The following is a 22847-nucleotide window of genomic DNA, read 5'->3' as shown; positions in this document are numbered from 1 at the left end:
ATGATTAACAGATTGTGTTTAGAATACAACGGGACATTGTTAAAGTTGTTAGGAATACAACAGACATTGTTAAGGTTTGTTTAGGAATACAACAGACATTGTTAAGGTTTGTTTAGGAATACAACAGGCATTGTTAAAGTTTGTTTAGGAATACAACAGACATTGTTAAGGTTTGTTTAGGAATACAACAGACATTGTTAAGGTTTGTTTAGGAATACAACAGACATTGTTAAGGTTGTTTATGAATACAACAGACATTGTTAGATTTGTTTAGGAATACAACAGGCATTGTTAGATTTGTTTAGGAATACAACAGACATTGTTAGATTGTTTAGGAATACAACAGACATTGTTAGATTTGTTTAGGAATACAACAGGCATTGTTATGTATTGTTTGGGAATACAACAGACATTGTTAAGGTTTGTTTATGAATACAACAGACATTGTTATGGTTTGTTTAGGAATACAACAGACATTGTTAAGGTTTGTTTAGGAGTTAAGACATACGTACAACAGGCAACGGAAAACACTTCAGTAATTTTCAGTTCTACATTGTGGGGTACATACTCCGGCTTTCCTCCACCTCCAAAACCTGGCACGGCCTTAAATGGCCCTGGCTGTTAAACAAAACAAACAAACCAAAATATTGGAGTTATAAAAGACGTTTACAATGTCATGAGACTTTTCCTATCTACTTTGTTTAAGTATTCTCTAAATATTCATTTTCTGTAGGCATGATCATGAATATAGTTGATTTGTTCCCATCACTCCTGAAAAGTTAGCCATAAGTGTTTGTGTAATAAGACAGAACTGAATATATCTTGAAATTGACACCTCAACAACCCCCCCCCCCCCCCCCCCCCCCCCACCACCACCACCACCACCTCAAACCATTTTTAAGTTTTAATGCAATTTCAATTTTAATTATATATCATAAAGAGAAACATCATCAGGAAAGAGTTTGATTTTGCTTGTACACAGTCAGTTATATCATTTACATATATTAGAAATGGACCAAAGACTTCTTATTCAATAAGCAAAGTCGATAAATGTCATAATCTACGTTTAAATATTGGAAAGGGGTCTTTTCTTACGTAGAAGGAGGAAGCAATGGGGTTTTTTTTATATTTTTTCTTTCTTTTTTTATTTATGTTGTTTTTTTGGGGGGTTTTTTGTTTTTTTGTTTTTTTGTTTTTTTTTAGAAGGAGGAACCAATGTTTTTTTTATTGTTTTTTTTTTATTTATGTTGGTTTGTTTTTTTTTTTTGTTTTTTTTTTTTTTTGTTATTTTGTTGTATTTTTATTTTTTATTTTTTTGTTATTTTGTTATTTATTTGTGTGGGTTTTTTTTTTATTATTATTATTAATTTCTTTTTGGTGTGTTTTGTTTTTTGTTTTTTTGTGTTTTTTTTTTTTTGTGTGTTTTTTTTTCATCTCTCTTATTTGTTTTGATTCAGTCCATGGCCACTTCTCAAGTCGCGTCATTTCTAACGTCGCACTGAACAAGCCAACTACCCAATCATCGACCTTTAATGCTTCCTCACTGGCCGTGGACGGATTTGTCGACCCTCCAACATGTATGTCTACCTCAGGGACTGGCTATCAGTGGTGGCAGGTTGACCTTGGAGCAGTCTACACGATTACACACGTTTCCATTCAGACAAATATTGGTAAAATGTATTTATAGCATTCTCATGGAAATGGTTTTATTGTATAAGATATAGGTGATCTTGTATTGAATATTTCATATCACATATGAAACAAGTCAAAGATGACAAATATCTGAAGCGTTACCTGAATTCTATATGAAATGGATGCGAAGCATTATTCAATTCCTTTGTAAGTTGTAGAGGCGACCTATTGCCTTAGGATCTCGAAAATCATCAATTTCAATGAAGTGCGGAAAGACAAGAGATTTTGAAGGACTAACTTTCACTCTGTAGGGAGTTTTTGAAGTCGTACATTTCGTGATTGATTTTCATAAAATTAGTCTATATATTTAACGAAAAATGATACGCATCGGTTGATTTTATATATATACTGTAGAAATATATTGCAAAATGTATTTTTAATGGAAGCGCCATGAGTTAATTACTCCTAATTGTTGTAGACAACAGATTGAGAAATTTCACCGTAGAATTGTCCAAAACGAACACGTCTGACGTGAGAGGCCATTTACTGGACGCCATTTTGTGCTACAACTTCACCGAGTCACCAGCTCCCGGCGACGACGTCATCACTTTACCATGCCCACGTGACACGACCGGCCGTTTTCTAAGGATCTCCAAAAAGGTTGAAATCCTTGACGACGCTTTGACCTTGTGTGAGGTTGTTGTTGAAGGTACGTTCCATGTATCCTTAAATTAAAAACAAATACTGTACTGAATATCATCCTGACATATAAGGATCGGTGTTAGAAAAAATATGTTGCGAGTATGTCTTTTACGCGATAGGCAACAAACGATATAAATAAATCATTCGGAACTTCTCTGGCTAAATTATAATTTACTTGTAGACTTGACTGATGTAGACAACAGCAAACCATATTCCTAAAAAATATGTCAGATTTCTGGGTTCTATGGATACATTAACAAGTGTATCTTTTGTGGAACGATCATCTGCAACGTCATGAACAATTATCTCGGAATCATTAAAAGATTAAATAATAAAATCTCGGTTTCAAAATAATACATGCTCCAAGTGTTGCTGCCCTGACTCGGTCAAGGTGATTTATAATGTATCTGACAGATCTACTAGAGATACATGTTTATTCAATCTTGCATTTGCTGAAAATACTAGCCTGAAAGCAAAGTTCTGCCAAAGTATTACGGCATACCGATGGACATACAGACAAAATTGAGTTATGGGGTGCAGCCTTTTGTCTGTGAACTTGTGGGGTGCAACGCACAAGTATAATGAGCTATGGACATTACATTTATTTTCCGTTCATTCTGTCGCTAAAAAAGCACATGCGCAGTGAGGTTTAATGATGAATTATGGGAAAAACTCAAAATTACATTAAATTTCATCTCCTATAGGCGACGAAGATATTTGCACGGAATGAATCGTTAATTCACCCCATAAGTATATCGTAGTGAGTACGGACGGACGGTTGTAATGTTTATAATGATAGGGAACACATTCATAATTAAATGATAGTAAACAACTTTTAGTTTGATAATAAAACAAATACGGGGATCTATGTTGTAATCTTACACTGATTTTAAGAAAATGGCGTCTTCCGCCTGACTTTAAAATGAATACGTAAAAGACACCAGTTTTTACTTCTTCATATGAGTTTAGTCAATACAATACCAACACATAATGTTACCTTATACAATCCTTTTGTTCATGCTTAGATTTTTTTTTGGCATAGCGTATAATATTTTTTTTGCCCCGGATATGACACGACAGGTGGCGTTACTGGTCAAGATAAAGTATGTGATTGGTCAATGTAGCGGTAAATGCAAAATGCAGATATGCAGTTTAAAACGAAACAAAGTTCAGATTGAATGCAAGCTTAATAAGTGGCATCTTCGCTAGCCAAGGCTTCTGATTACGTTACACTCCACGAACCCTTGGCAGATATAGGCGTCAGTTCTGGCCCTCTGGCGATGATTCGAAATTACCACCCTTCACGCATGAAATTTTCGACCAATCAAAACAAGCGTTACCGATTTACTTCATCGGTGATGTTTACAAACACACATCGAGGTTTGGTGTCATTTCGATGAGATATGTGATCAATGACTTATATGAATTGATCAAACACTGCGAATGTTCCCCCAATTAAAGATTGTGATTTTGTATTTAGGTAAAATGCCATGACATAGTCGGCAATGTAGCTCTGTACTGGGTGCCGCATTTTTTGTTTACTGCGAAACCAAGCCAGAATGTAAAACGCGATTTGATTGTGTGCCCTGGGATTCCAGGGTGCGACGGTTTGAACACGACTATATCCGCCAAGGGTTCGTGGAGTGTAACGTAATCAGAAGCCTTGGCTAGCGAAGATGAATAAGTGGATATATCTTTACAAATGACACATTAATAAAATTATATTCCGGAATTTAAATGCAGTCTTATTTATTATCACCAAAAATGATTCAAACTGATATAAAAAATTTTATTTGTGTTGAAACGCATTAGTTTTTGTTTTTATTTCACCAGCAGTTTTACATTATAACCATCAGCTTTAAAACTATGCCGTTTATTTTTTTTTTAATATTTCTTGTTTATCATTATTATCATGGATATTTTTTTTTAGTATCCCGGGATGAATGCAATTTGGCTGACATAGCATTAAATAAGCCGGCGACCCAGTCGTCTGTGGGATACGAAGGAGCCGCAGGACGGGCCGTGGACGGGAATCTCAATCCAGACTACGAAGCTAGGTCATGTACACACACGCACCCCATAGACAATAAACCATGGTGGCAGGTGGACTTGGGAGATGTCTACAGGATCAACCGTGTCTCAGTTCAAAATAGAGTAAAATATGGTAAGAAATGGATTTGTCACAACCTGCAACAATGTTATGTACATGGTGTTACTGGTCTGTGAGACATCTTATAATATTACGGTCTAAGGGGAAATAACTCCCCATTCCGGATATTGTTGTTTATTTCTATTTTTCTTGAATGAATCAGAGGAAACACGTTGGTCCTCGCATCTAAGAACTGTTTTATATTTTCCTCTCACGTCGTGTCAGCACCGACTTACAACATCAAATAACCCGTGACCCAGAACAAAAGAATAGCGCAGTATTGCACAAGTCTAAAAATATTTCTTATATTCAATAAATAATATCATAATGATGTACAGATGTGTGCTGTGCTAGCTTTTACAGATTTGATGCACATTTCTTATAATACATGAAATATTCTCTAGATCAACGACTCTGAAAGGAAATTGGTGTAAATGTACGGACACTGGAGGCAATATTTATATATATATATATATAGCTTAGAAACACAAATGACGGATCGTGAGTTCGAGGCCCGGTCAGGGCATGAGTCAAAAAGTTGTGTTCCTTCGTCATTTGTGCTTCGAAGCTATATATCTATTTATTAGCACAATGTATCATATACACTATGTGTTGGTGATCCGAAGATAAAGATTTGAATTTCCTGTCGTAGTTGTACCAAGAGAAATATATATATATATATATATATATATATATATATATATATGCCGTGTGATTTATGTGCTGAAGGGCATAATATTACCAAGGATGAAATTATGTTCCAATGAACACAGATAAAATTTTAACCTTGAAATTAAAAAAATGGAATCAACGAGATTTCATCGTTAACAGAGACATATATAGATCTATATATGTCTCTGTAGATATATATAGATCTATATATGTCTCTGTAGATATATGTAGATCTATATATGTCTCTGTCGTCATATTACGTTTGTTTTGTGATTTTATATAATAGGTTACGAGCTGGAAAATTTCGTAATAGAAACATCAGAGACGAACGTCATGGGGCCAAATGGTCATCTTAAAAACAGCAAGCTGTGCTACAATTACACTGAAGCTCAAGTACCTTCTGGTGAACTGAAGACACTGCCTTGTCTCACTGACACTTTCGGCCGCTACCTCAGGATCACAAAGTCATTGAAAGTCTTAATGATTTGTGAAGTCATCGTAGAAGGTGATTAAATACTTTAAATACAGAGAGAGAGAGAGAGAGAGAGAGAGAGAGAGAGCACTCGCAATACCATGCCTATGGGGAATATAATTGGACTTTTGACCAACATTGTGGGGAATAATCGGTTTTATGGGGATTCCTCTCATTCTACTAGAGTTGACAGAAAAGGCCAGAAATATCACAACATTATCAACACACGTTGGACTTCGAGTTTTGGTGTATCGTCAGCAGCAGAAATTTTCCAAGATACGTTACGGACATGTCTGGAAGATCTCAAAGGTGTAAGAAATGTCAGTGATGATATCATTGTTTTTGGCAAGACCCAAGAAGAACATCACAGAAATCTCGAAGCAGTATTTCAAAGGTTGAAGGAAAAGAACTTAACACTTAACAAAAACAAGTGCGAATTCAACAAGAAAAGGCTAGAATTTTATGGGTACATATTTGGAGCGGAAGGAATATCTGCTGATCCAAAAAAGGTTGAATCAATCAAGAACGCTGCTACTCCAACAAACATATCAGAGATACGAAGCTTCCTAGGTATGACAAACTACGTTGGACGATTCATACCCGACTATTCTACTACAACAGAACCGCTAAGGAGATTGACAAAAAGTACAACGCCATGGAAATGGACAGACAGTCAGCAAAAAGCGTTTGAAAAGCTCAAACAAGACCTGACTAGTGACACTGTGATGTCGTATTTCGACCAGACGAAGCTGACTAATCTTGTAGTGGATGCAAGTCCCGTTGGATTAGGTGCTATCTTATCTCAAGAAGGAAAGATTATCGCATACGCAAGCAGAGCTTTGACAGATGTTGAACAGCGATACTCACAGACAGAGAGAGAGGCACTAGCTATTGTGTGGAGTTGTGAACATTTTCATCTGTATCTCTATGGACATGCATTTACACTCATCAGTGACCATGGACCACTAGAGTGCATCTTTAATAATCCAAAATCAAAACCACCAGCAAGGATCGAGAGATGGCGATTACGACTTCAACAATATGATTTCAAGGTTTTATACAAACCAGGCAAATCTAATGCAGCCGACTATATGTCAAGACACCCAACAAGTTTACAAAGCGGTAAACATTCTGAAATAGCGGAAAGCTATATACGCTATATCGCAACAAACGCAGTACCAAAGGCAATGACACTCTGCGAAATATGTATGGCTACTAAGCAGGATATGGAAATTCAAATGATCATACAATCTGTCAAATCGGGAGTATGGAAAAAACATTACAACAGCAAAACCCTGGAAACATTGCCAAGAGTACGCAGTAACCTGACAGTTGTTACTACAAAGGATGGTGAAGTGTTATTATGTGAAAACAAACTGGTTATTCCAAACACTCTACATCAGCGAGCAATAGAACTGGCCCATGAGGGACATCAGGGAATTGTGAAAACAAAACAATTACTGCGGGAAAAAGTTTGGTTCAACGGTATAGACAAAAAAGTCCCAAGAGATGTGTAAGGGATGTATTCCGTGCCTTGCATCAGTACCAAAGACAACTACTGAACCATTAAGGACGACAAAACTTCCAGAAGCTCCGTGGACTAGAGTAAGCATGGATTTTTGTGGACCATTCCTGTTCGGATCATAATTAATGGTACTTGTGGATGATTACTCAAGGTATCCAGTGGTTGAGATACTATCAAACGTGTCAGCACGTACTGTCATACCAATACTAGACAAAATCTTTGCAATGTTTGGAATTCCACAAAAGCTCAAAACGGACAATGGACCGCCGTTTAATGGAAACGAATTTCAGAAATTTGCGGAGGATTTAGGTTTCAAACATCAAAAGGTTACACCATTATGGCCTCAAGCAAATGGAGAAGTAGAGCGCTTCATGAGGACTCTGGGAAAGTCGATTCGCGCTGCTCATGCTGAAAATCGTGTGTGGAAACAAGAACTATTCCGTTTCTTACGTAATTATCGAGCAACACCTCACACTACAACAGGTGTATCGCCCTCAGAATTACTGTTTGGACGAAACATTCGCGTCAAGATACCGTGCATTGAAGTCAAAACTAGCGATGACTCCATTGTGAGAGAAACTGACAACAAAAGAAAACAAAAGATGAAGGAGAAATCAGACAGCACAAGGCATGCTACTGAATCAAAGCTAAAAGTAGGTGACACCGTTCTTGTTAAACAGAACAAACATGACAAGCTGACAACCCTATCTGATCCAAAACCATACCGAATAAAATCTAAGAAAGGATCCATGGTGACCGCTGAAAGAAACAATCATCAAATTACCAGAAATTCTTCATTTTTCAAACGAGTTATGACACCACCATCGGAACAATGCCCCGAGGAGGAGGAAGAAAGAAACATGGATGATAAACCAAGCATCAGGAGGTCAGCACGACGAAAGAAACCACCGAATCTATGGAAAGATTTTATGTATTCATGAAGTATATTTCAAGGGCATAATAATCCCTTGTATACAAAACTAATAGGAACGTATGTATTTGTTTTCCGAATCTTTAGCTATAACTCTTCATTCTGGTATCAATGAAGTACCTAATTCAAACGTTAATTCCTCAAATAAATCCACACAAACATCAGCAGATTAAAACTTTAAGGAACTTTGTTCACGTGAAACACCACCTCATTGGCCGATAAGTTTATTCTTTTCCCGCCAAAATTTAAAATTATAAAAATAAATTGAAATTGAAATGACTTCTGTTCAATTGTCTGACACATACTGACTGGATAATTAGCACACACACACAGTATCTCATTTATTGGCAGCTACTTAAGAAATGTGTTGAGTGAAACCGTCCAATCTAGCGCATGGAATTAATAAGTGTTATCCTTGAAGCGGTAATGGAGCGGGAAATGCCATTCCCCATAACAACGGAGTTTCCCTAATTCCCCATTAAGCATGGTTTTGCGAGTAATGAGAGAGAGAGAGAGAGAGAGAGAGAGAGAGAGAGAGAGAGAGAGAGAGAGAGAGAGAGAGAGATAGAGACGGACGGACGGACGGACGGACAGACAGAGCATACACAACATGCATGGTTCCAGGTTTAATTGCATCCATGACATTTTTCTTTTTTCTTTTGTTTCCTCCTTCTTACTTTTCTTTGTCAGTTGACTTACATCGTTATCGTTTATAGAAGGTTATAAATACAATAATCATGCGTATTAATGACTTTCTGTCGTGGGGTTTTCGGGAACACTGCATGTTATAAAATTATCAATGAACATATTGATTGTTCGTAGACTGAACGTTACCAAACACAATAATACATGTGCATATGTATATCGAAATCCCAAGTGGATTTTAAAATGCTCACAGTCAATAAATCCACCGAGTATAACGATAATATCATCAAATAATTTTTTTTTATATATAACTGGATTTCTTCTACAATTACAGGTAAACCGGTTTCCTGTCTGGACACTACCTGTCAAATGATGCCAACGATAAAACAACGTGACGACCAATCTTTGACAGAGATCGTAAACGAATTGAAAAAACTGATGTCTGGAACCGGAAGTAGGTGCAACTTCAAGAGGAAATGGATCGATGGAGGATGGTATTGGTCTGTGTGGTTCCCGACTAACTGATTGGACTCCCCACAAACATGGCACATCATTTCACTGTGACAGTGACAAGGATTACACTGTGACAGTGTCAAGGATTACACTGTGACGGTGACAAAGATTCAACTGTAACACTGACAAGGATTACACTGTGACAGCGACAAGGATTACATTGTGACAGCGACAAGAATCACACTGTAACAGTGACAAGGATGTCACTGTGACAGCGACAAGGATTACACTGTGATAGTGACAAGGATTACACTGTGACAGCGACAAGGATTACACTGTGACAGCGACAAGGATTACACTGTGACAGCGACAAGGATCACATTGTGATAGTGACAAGGATTACACTGTGACAGCGACAAGGATAACATTGTGATAGCGACAAGGATTACACTGTGACGGCGACAAGGATTACACTGTGACAGCGACAAGGATTACATTGTAACAGCGACAAGGATTACACTGTGACAGCGACAAGGATTACACTGTGACAGCGACAAGTATTGCACTGTGGTAGCGACAAGGATTACACTGTGACGGTGTCAAGGATTACATTGTAACAGCGACAAGGATTACACAGCGACAGTCACAAGGATTACACTGTGACAGAGACAAGGATTACACTGTGACAGCGACAAGGATTACATTGTAACAGCGACAAGGATCACATTGTAACAGCGACAAGGATCACATTGTGATAGCGACAACGATTACACTGTGACAGCGACAACGATTATATTGTGACAGTGACAAGGATGTCACTGTGACAGCGGCAAGGATTGCACTATGACAGTGACAAGGATTACACTGTGACAGCGACAAGGATCACACTGCAACAATGACAAGGATTGTACTGTGACAGCGACAAGGATTACACTGTGACAGTGACAAGGATTACACTGACAGCGACAAGGATCACATTGCAACAATGACAAGGATTACACTGTGACAGAGACAAGGATTACACTGTGATAGCGACAAGGATTACACTGTGACAGCGACAAGGATTACACTGTGACAGCGACCAGGATTACACTGTGACAGCGACAAGGATTACACTGTGACGGCGACAAGGATTACACTGTGACAGAGACAAGGATTACGATGTGGTGTGACAAGGATCACACTGCAACAATGACAAGGATTACACTGTGACAGAGACAAGGATTACACTGTGACAGTGACAAGGATAACACTATGATAGCGACAAGGATTACACTGTGACAGCGACAAGGATTACACTGTGACGGCGACAAGGATTACACTGTGACGGCGACAAGGATTACACTGTGATAGCGACAAGGATTACACTGTGACGGCGACAAGGATTACACTGTGACAGCGACAAGGATTACATTGTAACAGCGACAAGGATTACACTGTGACAGCGACAAGGATTACACTGTGACAGCGACAAGGATTGCACTGTGGTAGCGACAAGGATTACACTGTGACGGTGTCAAGGATTACATTGTAACAGCGACAAGTATTACACTGTGACAGCAACAAGGATTACACTGTGACAGAGACAAGGATTACACTGTGACAGCGACAAGGATTACATTGTAACAGCGAAAAGGATCACATTGTGATAGCGACAAGGATTACATTGTAACAGCGACAACGATTACACTGTGACAGCGACAAGGATTACATTGTGACAGCGGCAAGGATCACACTGCAACAATGACAAGGATTACACTGTGACAGTGACAAGGATTACACTGTGACAGCGACAAGGATTACATTGTAATAGCGACAAGGATTACACTGTGACAGCGACAAGAATTACACTGTGACAGCGACAAGGATTGCACTGTGGTAGCGACAAGGATTACACTGTGACGGTGTCAAGGATTACATTGTAACAGCGACAAGGATTACACTGTGACAGCCACAAGGATTACACTGTGACAGAGACAAGGATTACACTGTGACAGCGACAAGGATTACATTGTAACACCGACAAGAATCACATTGTAACAGCGACAAGGATCACATTGTAACAGCGACAAGAATCACATTGTGATAGCGACAAGGATTACATTGTAACAGCGACAACGATTACACTGTGACAGCGACAACGATTACATTGTGACAGCGGCAAGGATTACACTATGACAGTGACAAGGATTACACTGTGACAGCGACAAGGATCACACTGCAACAATGACAAGGATTGCACTGTGACAGCGACAAGGATTACACTGTGACAGCGACAAGGATTACATTGTAACACCGACAAGAATCACATTGTAACAGCGACAAGGATCACATTGTAACAGCGACAAGAATCACATTGTGACAGCGACAAGGATTACACTGTGACAGCGACCAGGATTACACTGCGACAGCGACAAGGATTACACTGTGACGGCGACAAGGATTACACTGTGACAGAGACAAGGATTACGATGTGGTGTGACAAGGATCACACTGCAACAATGACAAGGATTACACTGTGACAGAGACAAGGATTACACTGTGACAGTGACAAGGATAACACTATGATAGCGACAAGGATTACACTGTGACAGCGACAAGGATTACACTGTGACGGCGACAAGGATTACACTGTGACGGCGACAAGGATTACACTGTGATAGCGACAAGGATTACACTGTGACGGCGACAAGGATTACACTGTGACAGCGACAAGGATTACATTGTAACAGCGACAAGGATTACACTGTGACAGCGACAAGGATTACACTGTGACAGCGACAAGGATTGCACTGTGGTAGCGACAAGGATTACACTGTGACGGTGTCAAGGATTACATTGTAACAGCGACAAGTATTACACTGTGACAGCAACAAGGATTACACTGTGACAGAGACAAGGATTACACTGTGACAGCGACAAGGATTACATTGTAACAGCGAAAAGGATCACATTGTGATAGCGACAAGGATTACATTGTAACAGCGACAACGATTACACTGTGACAGCGACAAGGATTACATTGTGACAGCGGCAAGGATCACACTGCAACAATGACAAGGATTACACTGTGACAGTGACAAGGATTACACTGTGACAGCGACAAGGATTACATTGTAATAGCGACAAGGATTACACTGTGACAGCGACAAGAATTACACTGTGACAGCGACAAGGATTGCACTGTGGTAGCGACAAGGATTACACTGTGACGGTGTCAAGGATTACATTGTAACAGCGACAAGGATTACACTGTGACAGCCACAAGGATTACACTGTGACAGAGACAAGGATTACACTGTGACAGCGACAAGGATTACATTGTAACACCGACAAGAATCACATTGTAACAGCGACAAGGATCACATTGTAACAGCGACAAGAATCACATTGTGATAGCGACAAGGATTACATTGTAACAGCGACAACGATTACACTGTGACAGCGACAACGATTACATTGTGACAGCGGCAAGGATTACACTATGACAGTGACAAGGATTACACTGTGACAGCGACAAGGATCACACTGCAACAATGACAAGGATTGCACTGTGACAGCGACAAGGATTACACTGTGACAGTGACAAGGATTACACTGACAGCGACAAGGATCACATTGCAACAATGACAAGGATTACACTGTGACAGAGACAAGGATTACACTGTGACAGCGACAAGGATTACACTGTGACAGCGACCAGGATTACACTGTGACAGCGACAAGGATTACACTGTGACAGAGACAAGGATTACACTGTGACAGTGACAAAGATTACACTGTTAGAGTGACAAGGATTACACTGTAACAGCGACAAGCATTACACTGTGATAGTGACAAGGATTACACTGTGACGGCGACAAAGATTACACTGTGACAGTGACAAGGATTACACTGTGACGGCGACAAAGATTACATTGTGACAGTGACAAGGATTACACTGTGACAGCGACAAGGATTACACTGTGACAGCAACAAGGATTACACTGTGATAGCAACAAGGATTACACTGTAACAGCGACAAGGATTACATTGTAACAGCGACAAGGATTACACTGTGACAGCGACAAGGATTACATTGTGACAGATACAAGGATTACACTGTGACAGCGACAAGGATTACACTGTGACAGAGACAAGGATTACACTGTGATAGCGACAAGGATTACACTGTAACAGCGACAAGGATTACACTGTGACAGTGACAGGGATTACATTGTGACAGCGACAAGGATTACACTGTGATAGCGACAAGGATTACACTGTGACAGTGACACGGATCACATTGCAACAATGACAAGGATTACACTGTGACAGAGACAAGGATTACACTGTGATAGCGACAACGATTACACTGGGACAGCGACAAGGATTACACTGTGACAGCGACCAGGATTACACTGTGACAGCGACAAGGATTACATTGTGACAGCGACAAGGATTACACTGTGACAGAGACAAGAATTACACTGTGACAGTAACAAGGATTACACTGTGACGGCGACAAGGATTACACTGTGACAGAGACAAGGATTACGATGTGGTGTGACAAGGATCACACTGCAACAATGACAAGGATTACACTGTGACAGCGACAAGGATAACACTGTGACAGCGACAAGGATCACATTGCAACAGCGACAAGGATTACACTGTGACAGAGACAAGGATTACACTGTGACAGCGACAAGGATCACACTGCAACAATGACAAGGATTGTACTGTGACAGCGACAAGGATTACACTGTGACAGTGACAAGGATTACACTGACAGCGACAAGGATCACATTGCAACAATGACAAGGATTACACTGTGACAGAGACAAGGATTACACTGTGATAGCGACAAGGATTACACTGTGACAGCGACAAGGATTACACTGTGACAGCGACCAGGATTACACTGTGACAGCGACAAGGATTACACTGTGACGGCGACAAGGATTACACTGTGACAGAGACAAGGATTACGATGTGGTGTGACAAGGATCACACTGCAACAATGACAAGGATTACACTGTGACAGAGACAAGGATTACACTGTGACAGTGACAAGGATAACACTATGATAGCGACAAGGATTACACTGTGACAGCGACAAGGATTACACTGTGACGGCGACAAGGATTACACTGTGACGGCGACAAGGATTACACTGTGATAGCGACAAGGATTACACTGTGACGGCGACAAGGATTACACTGTGACAGCGACAAGGATTACATTGTAACAGCGACAAGGATTACACTGTGACAGCGACAAGGATTACACTGTGACAGCGACAAGGATTGCACTGTGGTAGCGACAAGGATTACACTGTGACAGCGACAAGGATTACACTGTGACAGCGACAAGGATTACATTGTAACAGCGAAAAGGATCACATTGTGATAGCGACAAGGATTACATTGTAACAGCGACAACGATTACACTGTGACAGCGACAAGGATTACATTGTGACAGCGGCAAGGATCACACTGCAACAATGACAAGGATTACACTGTGACAGTGACAAGGATTACACTGTGACAGCGACAAGGATTACATTGTAATAGCGACAAGGATTACACTGTGACAGCGACAAGAATTACACTGTGACAGGGACAAGGATTGCACTGTGGTAGCGACAAGGATTACACTGTGACGGTGTCAAGGATTACATTGTAACAGCGACAAGGATTACACTGTGACAGCCACAAGGATTACACTGTGACAGAGACAAGGATTACACTGTGACAGCGACAAGGATTACATTGTAACACCGACAAGAATCACATTGTAACAGCGACAAGGATCACATTGTAACAGCGACAAGAATCACATTGTGATAGCGACAAGGATTACATTGTAACAGCGACAACGATTACACTGTGACAGCGACAACGATTACATTGTGACAGCGGCAAGGATTACACTATGACAGTGACAAGGATTACACTGTGACAGCGACAAGGATCACACTGCAACAATGACAAGGATTGCACTGTGACAGCGACAAGGATTACACTGTGACAGTGACAAGGATTACACTGACAGCGACAAGGATCACATTGCAACAATGACAAGGATTACACTGTGACAGAGACAAGGATTACACTGTGACAGCGACAAGGATTACACTGTGACAGCGACCAGGATTACACTGTGACAGCGACAAGGATTACACTGTGACAGAGACAAGGATTACACTGTGACAGTGACAAAGATTACACTGTTAGAGTGACAAGGATTACACTGTAACAGCGACAAGCATTACACTGTGACAGAGACAAGGATTACACTGTGACAGTGACAAAGATTACACTGTGACAGAGACAAGGATTACACTGTGACAGCGACAAGGATTACACTGTGACAGCGACAAGGATTACACTGTGACAGCGACCAGGATTACACTGTGACAGCGACAAGGATTACACTGTGACAGAGACAAGGATTACACTGTGACGGCGACAAAGATTACACTGTGACAGTGACAAGGATTACACTGTGACGGCGACAAAGATTACATTGTGACAGTGACAAGGATTACACTGTGACAGCGACAAGGATTACACTGTGACAGCAACAAGGATTACACTGTGATAGCAACAAGGATTACACTGTAACAGCGACAAGGATTACATTGTAACAGCGACAAGGATTACACTGTGACAGCGACAAGGATTACATTGTGACAGATACAAGGATTACACTGTGACAGCGACAAGGATTACACTGTGACAGAGACAAGGATTACACTGTGATAGCGACAAGGATTACACTGTAACAGCGACAAGGATTACACTGTAACAGCGACAAGGATTACACTGTGACAGTGACAGGGATTACATTGTGACAGCGACAAGGATTACACTGTGATAGCGACAAGGATTACACTGTGACAGTGACACGGATCACATTGCAACAATGACAAGGATTACACTGTGACAGAGACAAGGATTACACTGTGATAGCGACAACGATTACACTGGGACAGCGACAAGGATTACACTGTGACAGCGACCAGGATTACACTGTGACAGCGACAAGGATTACATTGTGACAGCGACAAGGATTACACTGTGACAGAGACAAGAATTACACTGTGACAGTAACAAGGATTACACTGTGACGGCGACAAGGATTACACTGTGACAGAGACAAGGATTACGATGTGGTGTGACAAGGATCACACTGCAACAATGACAAGGATTACACTGTGACAGCGACAAGGATAACACTGTGACAGCGACAAGGATCACATTGCAACAGCGACAAGGATTACACTGTGACAGAGACAAGGATTACACTGTGATAGCGACAAGGATTACACTGTGACGGCGACAAGGATTACACTGTGACATCGACAAGGATTACACTGTGACGGCGACAAGGATAACACTGTGATAGTGAAAAGGATTACACTGTGACGGCGACAAAGATTACACTGTGACAGTGACAAGGATTACACTGTTAGAGTGACAAGGATTACACTGTAACAGCAACAAGCATTACACTGTGATAGTGACAAGGATTACACTGTGACGGCGACAAAATTACACTGTGACAGTGACAAGGATTACACTGCGACGGCGACAAAGATTACATTGTGACAGTGACAAGGATTACACTGTGACAGCGACAAGGATTACACTGTGACAGCAACAAGGATTACACTGTGATAGCGACAAGGATAACACTGTAACAGCGACAAGGATTACATTGTAACAGCGACAAGGATTACATTGTGACAGCGACAAGGATTACACTGTGACAGCGACAAGGATTACACTGTGACAGTGACAAGGATTACACTGTGACAGCGACAAGGATGACATTGTGACAGAGACAAGGATTACACTGTGATAGCGACAAGGATTACACTGTAACAGCGACAAGGATTACACTGTGACAGTGACAAGGATTACACTGTGACAGCGACAAGGATTACACTGTGACAGCGACAAGGATTACATTGTGATAGCGACAAGGATTACACTGTAACAGCGACAAGGATTACACTGTGACAGTGACAAGGATTACATTGTGACAGCGACAAGGATTACACTGTGACATCGACAAGGATCACACTGCAACAATGACAAGGATTACACTGTGACAGAGACAAGGATTACACTGTGATAGCGACAAGGATTACACTGTGACAGCGACAAGGATTACACTGTGACAGCGACAAGGATTACACTGTGACAGCGACAAGGATTACACTGTGATAGCGACAAGGATTACACTGTGACAGTGATAAAGATTACACTGTAACAGAGAAACAACGATTAAATTATAAAAATTCAACTTTACTGAAAGATAATTAAATTGTAATATAGAAAAAAGAAACTGTAACTGAGAAAGAATGATTAAAATCTTACAGGAAAAAAAACAAGGATTTTATCTGAACTGGGAAGGAATTATTTAACTAAAGAACAAGGGTTAACTTGTTACATGGTAACAAGGATTAAACTCTTTCGGAGAAACAAGGATGGCACTGCAACTGACAGACAATGATTCTAGTAATATCAATTGTCGTTAAGGCGAGAGAATGGAGCACTCGCTAGTCTAGTGACGAATATATTTTCTCAAAGAACTTGGAAACACTAGGGTATGATAAAGAAAAGCCATGATACGGAGTGTGAACATAGACTTGATGCATGCATTTGGTAAAATCATACAATTCGTGTTGTGTGGTTCCCTTCAAATATTGCGTATTGCTGTGTGGTGCCTTTAGACTAAGTTTCATCACAACTGTACATAATTTATAATGTGTGTCGTTTGTACATTCTGAACGACGTTTTAGAAGACAGCATTTATCCGTTTTAGCACAACCCGTTCCAGAAGAAATGCTAATTTGTTTGTTTGATTGTTTGTTGTTGTTGTTGTTTTTTTGTTTTTGTTTTGTTATTTTCATTTTATTTTTTTTTCCTTTTTTTTATTTTTATTTGCTCTTTTGATAAAAAGTTCTGAATATAAACATCATCCTATATATTATTTGGCCTTGGTTAATCGACGTTCATACCTACTATGGGTGAATTACACACAACATTATATGGGATTGACCGTTATCGGTGGCTAAAGAGACAGGCCATTAATTCGAATTAGAAATCATATTACCGTGTGATTTTTCGGCATAGCCGTGTAATATTCTTTTGGCCCGGATATGACGCGACAGGTGGCGTTACTGGTCAAGATGAAGTATGTGATTGGTCAATGTAGCGGTAGATGCAAAATGCAGATATACAGTTAAAAACGAAACAAAATTACGATCGAATGCAAGCTGAATAAGTGGATATATCTTTTCAAATGACACATTAATAAAATTATATTCTTGATTCAAATGCAGTCTTATTATCACCAAAAATGATTCAAACTGATATCATTTTGTTATCCGTGCTGAAATGCAGTAGTTCGTTAATTTATTTCACCAGCAGTTTTACAGTATAACTACCAGCATTACAAATATGTCGTTTATATTTTTAAAGATATTTCTTGCTTATTAATTACTTCCTAAGTTGAGAGACAGCTCATCATAATTCATTCAGACAGGCTTTTTAAAGTTCTTTGTTGGGGAATGCCTTGAAATCGAGAGACAGTCGCTTGACCAAGGGTCAAAAATACCCTTTGTAGAACACGCCACTTTTTAATTACCATAATACAGGTTTCTTCGTTACATCAACAGTTCAACATTTACAATGTATAAAACCTACATGTATTATAATACGTACAGTTATACAGACCTGCAAGGTTTAATAACATCCGATGAAACAGGGCCTCCGCCTACAGAAACTTCTGGGGTTTTTTTATCTTTTTATTAATCAAACAACATAATAACATATTTACAAATACAAATAAACAAGAATACATGCATATAGTTTACAGACATAAAAAAGAAAGTATCACAATTTATCACATTAACCTACTACGCCAAGTTCGTCGTTATGAAAATGGAGAATTTTTTTATATATAAAAAGCTATTTAGCTATAAAAAGCTATTCAGCATAAAATTTGTATTCTTTTCTTTCAAAATTCGTCTTTATACTATAATCTTATTGCAGAATAAGTTTACAGAATAATTACAAACTTGACCGTCTTGCATATTTGTGCAAAATTGCTACCATACATATCACAGCTACAAGTAATTTCACAAAACACCAGCCCGTGGGTGGGGGGTTAAAAAGCTTGTTAAAACAGGAAATAGACCCACATCTGATTCAATCGTTTGACACGTCATATTTTCAGTATATTTTCCTTTCGCTGGACAAGTCGGTTCTCGTTAACCTTTTTGTCGGGCCGATATCTACCTGCTACACCTATTATTCTTTAAATCAAGGGACGTAGCGCGAACTTAACTTTTTCCTTGAGTCGGCTCAAAACCGAATTTTCTTTAGAGGATTTGACACATACTTACATTAAAGGTAAATTCCTTTCGGTGGACAGTGTCAATCAGTTTCAATTAATGTTCTGATCAGGCCGATTACTACATAAGTCATTAATATCAATAACATTATTCAAAGGATATACGTAGCTCGAACTTTATGTTCTCTCCGGGGTCGTCTCAAAACTTAATTTACTTGAGAGTGCGTACACTGCACAGGGACCCGACACATATAGAAGTATTTCGAACTCACGGACCTTAAATATAAGTTGACAATTTATGCCAAGTCCCTGTGGTCCCGTATATAAATTTTGATTGAAATCGGTATTTTAAAACGGCACCTTCATCCCATTGCTCCGTTAAAAAAATATGCATGTAAATGTATCTGCATGGTTCCAGAGAAAAACAAGAGGCCAATGGTCTTGCAGGTCTCTGGTCTATACTGCATAGTGGCTTTATTTCGCGTGCGCATCTTTTTCAGGACAACTATAACACGTAGAGTATTTTGTTTATTTGACAAGTTTTAACAATGCGTGCGACTTGATGCACAACAACTTAAATTTAAAAAAAATAATAATAATAAAAACTCTTAAGAAGTGACTTTTGAATATATTCTATTCATTTTTTTTCTCATTTTTTTTTTCTTGATATCTAAATCAAGCCAGAGAACTAAAAATGCAGGGAGGTATAATCAATACAACGCAGTCGTGCCCGGTAACCAGCTCCCAAGGGAGACAAATCTTACAAGCCTTTTTACATTTGCACATTTTTTATTTTTTATTTACTTTTTAATATATCTTTACTAGTTATAAATAATCGTGTAATTCGCCCGATTTCATTGGCTTGATGAGCGAGATACTGTCACGGAGAATGAAAACAAAAGACAGAAAATTAAAAATGAGGACAAAACGAGGACTAAACGAGGACAAATAAGGACAACGTATTTTTTCACATCAAAAAACGATTTCTTTGCTTAAAAACAACCTTTCTTCGTTTCAAAATACAACTTTCTATAATGTATTAAGTTTCGTAACAATAAATAAATCAATAAATGAATAAATAAATAGGTAAAACATATTCAAAATTTAATTATTTTTATATTTGAAAATACAACTTTTTCGGGAAGGGGGATACGATACAACCTTTATTTCTTGAAATTGAAGGGGAAAGATGATAAAAGAGGACAGATGATGACAAAGGAGGAAAAAAATAGTACAAATGATGACAAAGGAGGACAAACGAGGACAAATGATGACAAAGGAGGACAAACGAGGACAAATGGTGACAAAGGAGGACAAACGAGGACAAATGGTGACAAAGAAGGACAAACGAGGACAAATAGTGACAAAGGAGGACAAACGAGGACAAATGGTGACAAAGGAGGACAAACGAGGACAAATGATGGCAAATGAGGACAAACTAGGATAAATGATGACAAAGGAAGACAAACGAGGACAAATGGTGACAAAGGAGGACAAACGAGGACAAATGGTGACAAAGGAGGACAAACGAGGACAAGTGATGGCAAATGACGACAAACGAGGACAAATGATGACAAATGAGAACAAATGGTGACAAAGGAGGACAAACGAGGACAAATGGTGACAAAGGAGGACAAACGAGGACAAATGATGGCAAATGAGGACAAACGAGGATAAATGATGACAAAGGAAGACAAACGAGGACAAATTGTGACAAATGAGGACAAACGAGGACAAATGGTGACAAAGTAGGACAAACGAGGACAAATGGTGACAAAGGAGGACAAACGAGGACAAATGGTGACAAAGGAGGACAAACGAGGACAAATGGTGACAAAGGAGGACAAACGATGACAAATGATGGCAAATGACGACAAACGAGGACAAATGATGACAAATGAGAACAAAACGAGGACAAATGATGACAAATAATGACATGAGGACAAATGACAAAGGAGAATGGTTTGACCTATTCTTTGAACTGGACTTGGCTGAAAGCTGATCTCCATATAGCTGATGGTCAATAGTCAGAATTAGACACTTTACCAACCTTGTTTTATTGGTCTGACGTAGATAGGTTCATCGACACCAGGCAGACATTATTACCTTATATGGTAAATTGACTACTGACCAACTACAGAGCCAAGTAAAAATGTATAGGGCCCTCGGTCTCGCCCCTCAGGGATTTGACTGGCCATCTATGGTTCAATGGTAGGTCAGCAGCAAACCATTTAAAGACTTTTTGGGACCACGGACTTTTTATGCTCCCTTTGATACACCTGGGACGTATTTCGTCCTGTTTCATCAGTCTTCCTAGTGTTCAGGTAGAAATGCATCGTAATTTTCTCAAGTTCTCATACTCTACACCCGGTCCCTTTTGGAAGCCAGTTAGGGTCACGGCGAAAATATATATTTTGTCGTAATAACGACTTAATTATGTCGTAATAACGACTTAGTTATGTCGTTATAACGACTTAGTATATATCTCGTAATAACGACTTAGCTATGTCGTAATAACGACTTAGTATCTCGAAATAACGACTTAGCTATGTCGTAATAACGACATAGTATCTCGTAATAACGACTTAGTTATGTCGTAATAACGACTTAGTATCTCGTAATAACGACTTAGTTATGTCGTAATAACGACTTAGTATCTCGTAATAACGACTTAGTTATGTCGTAATAACGACTTAGTATCTCATAATAACGACTTAGCTATGTCGTAATAACGACTTAGCTATGTCTTAACTTGGAGCAAGTCATGTGTGGTATTATTGCGTGTACAGATATACAACAGATCAACAACGACTGGGGTTAAAGCAACATACTCCCAAACAATCTAAAATTCTAGTTGCACACATGTATTAATAGCAATCCAAGATGCTCATTCACTCTCTCCTAACATTAAAATGACCACTGGCCTGGACGCTTGACCGGGGGAGTCCTTGAGACATCAGTGTATACAAATATTTATTGCGAGATTTGTCACGGAGCCGAGAACGAGGCTACTACATCTGTATAACAACGTGCACTGCACATAAACTACACACATGGCCGTTCACATATCGAGCATACATGAACAAATGTATGTATGTATGTCTAATAATGCTTTCATTTAAACATATTAACAGAATATTCACGTAATAACTGAACAAGATAAACATAGTTTACATTTAGATACGTAGTTTTTTAATGTAGCAATATGCATACAACAAAAATTCGATAAAATTTAGATCGGTGAAGTTTGATTGAAATGCAGTGATTTGGTTGATTATTGGATGACAACTTGACTTGCCATACAAAAAGTCAAAAC

At 39.3% G+C, this 22847-nt stretch overlaps 1 protein-coding gene across 1 annotated transcript in view; it reads left to right on the top strand.

Annotated features, from left to right (window-relative positions):
* LOC117332925 overlaps window positions 1–5668 on the top strand; it is a 6492-nt gene extending 824 nt beyond the window's left edge. The window contains exons 2-5 of the mRNA XM_033891997.1: window positions 1458–1577; window positions 2111–2341; window positions 4265–4498; window positions 5442–5668. Coding sequence (XP_033747888.1) covers window positions 1458–1577; window positions 2111–2341; window positions 4265–4498; window positions 5442–5668 — 812 coding nt within the window. The remainder of the gene's footprint in view (window positions 1–1457; window positions 1578–2110; window positions 2342–4264; window positions 4499–5441) is intronic.
* The last annotated feature ends 17179 nt before the right edge of the window (window positions 5669–22847 follow it).

The sequence above is a fragment of the Pecten maximus genome, chromosome 8, assembly GCF_902652985.1.
Source record: "Pecten maximus chromosome 8, xPecMax1.1, whole genome shotgun sequence".
NCBI classification, from domain to species: Eukaryota; Metazoa; Mollusca; class Bivalvia; order Pectinida; family Pectinidae; genus Pecten; species Pecten maximus.
Note: the sequence above shows the minus strand (reverse complement) of the source record. Positions and strands in the feature narration are given on the sequence as shown.